Source organism: Triticum aestivum, chromosome 5B (assembly GCF_018294505.1).
Source record: "Triticum aestivum cultivar Chinese Spring chromosome 5B, IWGSC CS RefSeq v2.1, whole genome shotgun sequence".
Lineage (NCBI taxonomy): Eukaryota > Viridiplantae > Streptophyta > Magnoliopsida > Poales > Poaceae > Triticum > Triticum aestivum.
In genome coordinates, this window is record NC_057807.1 from 686,881,409 (window position 1) to 686,886,242 (window position 4,834).

The 4,834-nt window shown below is 51.3% G+C and overlaps 1 protein-coding gene across 2 annotated transcripts in view; it reads right to left on the reverse strand.

Annotated features, from left to right (window-relative positions):
• LOC123114236 (uncharacterized) overlaps window positions 1–2,037 on the reverse strand; it is a 3,106-nt gene extending 1,069 nt beyond the window's left edge. For both annotated transcript variants that reach the window (XM_044535634.1, XM_044535635.1), the window contains exons 1-3: window positions 1,780–2,037; window positions 516–1,412; window positions 150–299 (exon numbers count right to left, since the gene is read on the reverse strand). In XM_044535634.1, coding sequence (XP_044391569.1) covers window positions 150–299; window positions 516–1,412; window positions 1,780–1,809 — 1,077 coding nt within the window. In that variant the 5' untranslated portion in view covers window positions 1,810–2,037. The remainder of the gene's footprint in view (window positions 1–149; window positions 300–515; window positions 1,413–1,779) is intronic.
• Window positions 2,038–4,834: the final 2,797 nt, after the last annotated feature.

Consider the following 4,834-nt stretch of genomic DNA (forward strand, 5'->3'; position numbering starts at 1 on the left):
AGGGACCTTTCATTTCAATTTACAAAAATGAAAGGTGAAGATGTGTTCATAAGTTGTGTAGAGGGAGAGAAGCTTACAAAGCATTATTTTAGAAGGGCAATAAGAAACATACTTCAATTAGAATACTAGATTGGAACGACACAAGTTACCTCAATACATAATATTTCAATGGAGGGTGCCGCCACAAGAAAGGCTGTCGTCCATATAATGTCAAATTCAACAAAGATACCACGCACAGACAGCTTCCTTAGCTTGTTGAATGCGGTGCAGAGTTGCTTCATTTCAGGTTGCATCCAAAGCTGACCACAAGATAAAAACAAAATAAGAAGAAACAGTTTAAAATCATCTCTAGAAAACAGTACATGTATGGAGGTTCTTGAATTATTTACAGCTCTATTTGTACTCTATCATGCAAAAACTCATCCATGGTATATCCCGGATAAATATGACCACACAGAAAATACAGAGGCATGACAAATGTAGTGAATACAAAAAATAAATTAAGTGGTACTTACATTTTCTCCTTGGAAGTCCAATGTCAGAGTATGTATGCTTGTGGTTCCATGTAGAACCTCACTTAATTTAAATGGTACATGCTTTAGTGTTAACGCAGATGAGAGTTCTAATTCCCCAAGAGATGGGACATAAGACATCAGCAAGGGGCTATATTCAGACAACCAATGATACCATGTGAGCTTCTCCAGCTTTGGAAGGCAGACCAACTCAAGCATCTCAAAGCGACAGAAGTGGATTTCTAAAACACTGAGTTTTGAATTTGGTGCATCTATCTTACAGAGATTGTGGCGGCCAGTATCACAGTAAATGAGGAATAGATGCTTCAGTTCCTTGCAGCTGTCAAACAGGACACGATTTATGTCCAGTTCACTGAAGCATACATTGTACAGAGAGAGCTTTGTGAGGAAATGGAGCACACTAGGGTAGGCAGTGAAAAACCCATATATATCTTGCGCTCGCTGAAGCATATACTCCTCATTACGGTCAAGAGGATCTGTCCCGTCATGAATGGTGAGATCCAAATCTTTTAACAAACCACAATCGACTGCATCACCTACCAGTGGGCCAAGGTCAGACAAGAAAGTATTGATCAAGTAGATCACAAGGTCCAGCCTCGCGGTGGTGGATCCTCTCCGAGGTTTAGACAATAAACTCCTAGTTGCTTTAGTTAGAGCCACCATAGCTTCCTGCATGTCATTTGCCTCAATCGGGTCTGAGTGTGGAGCAGGTAGGAACCACCTGACATCAATACTGAGCTCGGGCAGCAGCCAGGGCAGCTGCCTCCACCGTGTTGACAGCGAACTTGTCCGTGCGGCCGTGCTTATGTTGACTTTCCGCAAGATCGACAGTAAAACATCGTCCGTCAGCGCGCTCAACCTATCTTCCTCCTCTGGTTCCTGCGTACAGAGATATGGATCAGGTTACTCTGTTGCGGATTAACCAAATTCAGAGTCCCCAAACATTTAATATGTATAAGAACAAACGATAGTACCAAGACAAGACATACAGTGACAAGAACTAGGAACATCTACCTACCGAGAGACCCAAACTAGCACCAAGCACACAGGCATGAATTTCCACCTCATATGAGCTTCCCCCAAAACAATCTCACTACTCTCAGTCCCCTTCCAACACACCGAACCCCAGGGTGCAGGGTTGTCGCGGTGGTTGCATCTCAATCTCTTTTTTTTTTTTGCGGCAACAGGACAATACAAGAAGAAGAAGGGCAACAGGACAGGCTATGGGATAATGGTCGATTCTCACCGTCGTCTTGTTCGCCATGGGGGAATCCATCCCCTCGGTTCCTCACCAAGGCGTCGCGGCTCGCCTCCACGGCTGCAGATCTCGGAGCTAACTTCCCCGGCCGGAGGCGGCTCCAAGCACCGGCGGCGGCCTACAGTAGACGCAGAGCCCACCCCCGCCGCAAACCCTCGGTGATGATAGTGGCGCGACTGTCCTCTTCCGGCGGCGGTCGATTGGGAGATTACTGGAGAAAGAAAAAGCTCGATCTGAAAGGGGGCCTGAGATTGCTCTGTGAAGTCTGGCCGTAATTTTTTTTTGAGCGCCTGGAACATCTGCCCTCCAACTGAGATCTGACGGCGGAGATGGAATAGCACCACCTGGACAGCCGAGAGAAAGAGAATGTATGTCGACATGTTTGAGAGCGTACATTCACTCATTTGTTCCGTATGTAGTTACTCGTTGAAATTTCTAAAAAGACATACTATATGGGAACGGAGGGAGTAGGCAGCATGCTAGGAAGCAACATTCAGCTTGAACCAGCTGTAAAAAGAACATTCAACTTGAACTAAACGGCTTTTCTAAAACTAGAACTACTTAATTTCCAGGAGCTCTGGCATTGCATTATAAAAAAAGACAGCTGATCCAGTTTATAAGAGAAATCGGATCAAAAACCTCAAAAAGTGACCGGTTTATAAGGAAACCAAGCTGAAAACCGCACAAGCAACGAAGCCTCTTCGACCACACAACACAAGGCCACAATTGAAACAAACACACACCTCCGGCTCCGGAGCCACTGCTCCGAAATCCCTCGCCAGCTCACGAGCCATAACGCCGCACGGTTCGGGCGGCCCATAGCCCTTGCTACATACACGGGACAACCGACCACAGACCATGAACATTGTGCCAAACATCCGGGGCCGCCGCCCCGACTTCCTGTCAGACCAACCCCTCAGGCCTCAAGATGGCAATGGGGCCCCGAAATCCGCGTCCCCGCGGGTTTTTACCCTATTAGAGGACGGGGATGGGCGAATTTCTATCTTATAAAACATGGCATGTTTCGCAGGTTTAAACCCGTTCCACTACTACCCGAACCCGAAACCCGACAATACCCATCAAAATATGTTTTTGTAGCATGCACTAATCCATCTTGACTCAAGTGGCCCAAAGCCACAACGCCCTGAGTGGCCAAGCCCCATAGCGTCGAGGTGGAGTACAAACCAACCCCTCGCTCGGTCGCTGCAGTGTCGCTCCCTCTTCAGGCCTCTCTCTCCCGCACAACACAACACCTAAACCTAAACCTAGGTTCCCAGCCGTCACCTGCTGCTGTAATATGCTTTTGTTTTTTTTTAAATGTAGTTGTTTTCATTGACTGCTCATGGGGACGGGGTCCCGTGGGTTTAGAAAACCCAACGGGTTTAGGGGACGGGCAAAAATTTAACCCCACACACGTTGATGAGGACGGGGACGGGTTTGTGATTTTCTCGTGGGGATGGGTTTGGGCAAGCAAAACCCAATGTGTTTCGTCCCTGTTGCCATCTTGACTCGGGCCGCGTCCAACCGGACCGACGACCTCGCTACCCTTGCAACACTAAGTCGCCGCCCAAGCCATGCAGAGCCACGAACCTACTCCATAGAGCCGCCGTTGCATGGCCATCCGAGGCCGCCGCCTCGGCGTACTTCCATCGTCCGGAGCTGCCGCCCTGGCATCCACCACCCTGTCCACGACGCAAAACCTGCACAATTGTCATGAACCCACCATCCCATAAAGGTTAAGGATTCCAAGGCGATGCCTTCAAGAAGATAACGACATAAATACCGCCACCGCCCGCTCCGACGGAGCTTGGGTTTTCACCAGGAATCACATAACAATACAATAGATGGATGTATCTCCACGACGAGGCCTTCAAGAAGGTACGCGACCCTCAAGAATGCCGCCATCTCGGCATCGACTGGAGAAGGTGCAAGACTTTCGCCCGGAGAACAACAATTGTGCAGGAAGCATTGCAGCCAACCCCCAAACCCACATGCACGATGCAACGTAGCACCACGCCATGCCATCACGCCTCCGGCCACAACCACAACCACCTCAAGCCCAGCCCTCTGCAACGGAACAAGCAGAAGATGAGCACGCCAGTACAGGGCCGGAGACCAATCTCCACAGGCACCGTAGCATATGCGCCGTCGCGGCAGCGGCGCCGCCATCCAAAAACTGCAGCTCTCTGCCGCCACCGCAACTCCCCAGCTGAGGGAGGGGACTCCAGCACTCAGAGCGCCCAGCAGCCGCTGCAAGCCGCAGCGCCGGCACCGCAGCACGCCAGAGTGCCACCACCGCCAGATCCGGACGCCTGTCGTCAGATCCACGGTGGTCGGCTCTGAGCATCGTCCCGTATACCCTCAGCCGAGAGTCGGAAGGAGCAGCGCCGCCACCTTGCCCGGGGCCGCCGCCCCGGCTTGCCTGCGCCGGCGAGAGGGCCGCCGCCGCCCAGCCGCAACCAGGAGTGGAGCTCCGTCCAGTGCCGAAGCCGCACGCCATGCGGCGAGGAGGCCCTGCCGCCGCCTTCCACCGAGCGGGCTTTGCCCGGTGGCGGCAGGGGAGCGAGGAAGGAACAGGGAGTGGGGGCGCGCGGCGGCTAGGTTATCGCCCGTGCCGCCCCTGGGAGCGACGCGCGCGAGCGACCATGTTGCAACAGACGGTCCCAGCCAAGTGTTCTGTCGTCGTGTTCTTTCTTGAAAGTGTTGCTTGGCATGCGGTGTTCCGGAGTGCTAGGAGCATGGTGGGAATTCTCGGGTAGGCGTAGTGGTTGTGGGTCATTATCATTTTTGTTGGTCTGACCTTATCGGCATTATTTTCGTTGATTCGCCTTGTGGCCACGGACGAACAGTACTGATCACTTGCAAATTGCAACACACACACACACTATAAGATAGGATGCACCACCCAAGCAGTTTTTGCCAAGAGCACTTGCCAATCACTTGCATCCCAAACAAGGTTTCTTACCGAGGGTTCTTGCGTTTCTATATACATAGCATACTTCAGCTGAATCCATGGCGAAATGCTGGCTGCTGCTCCTCTTCT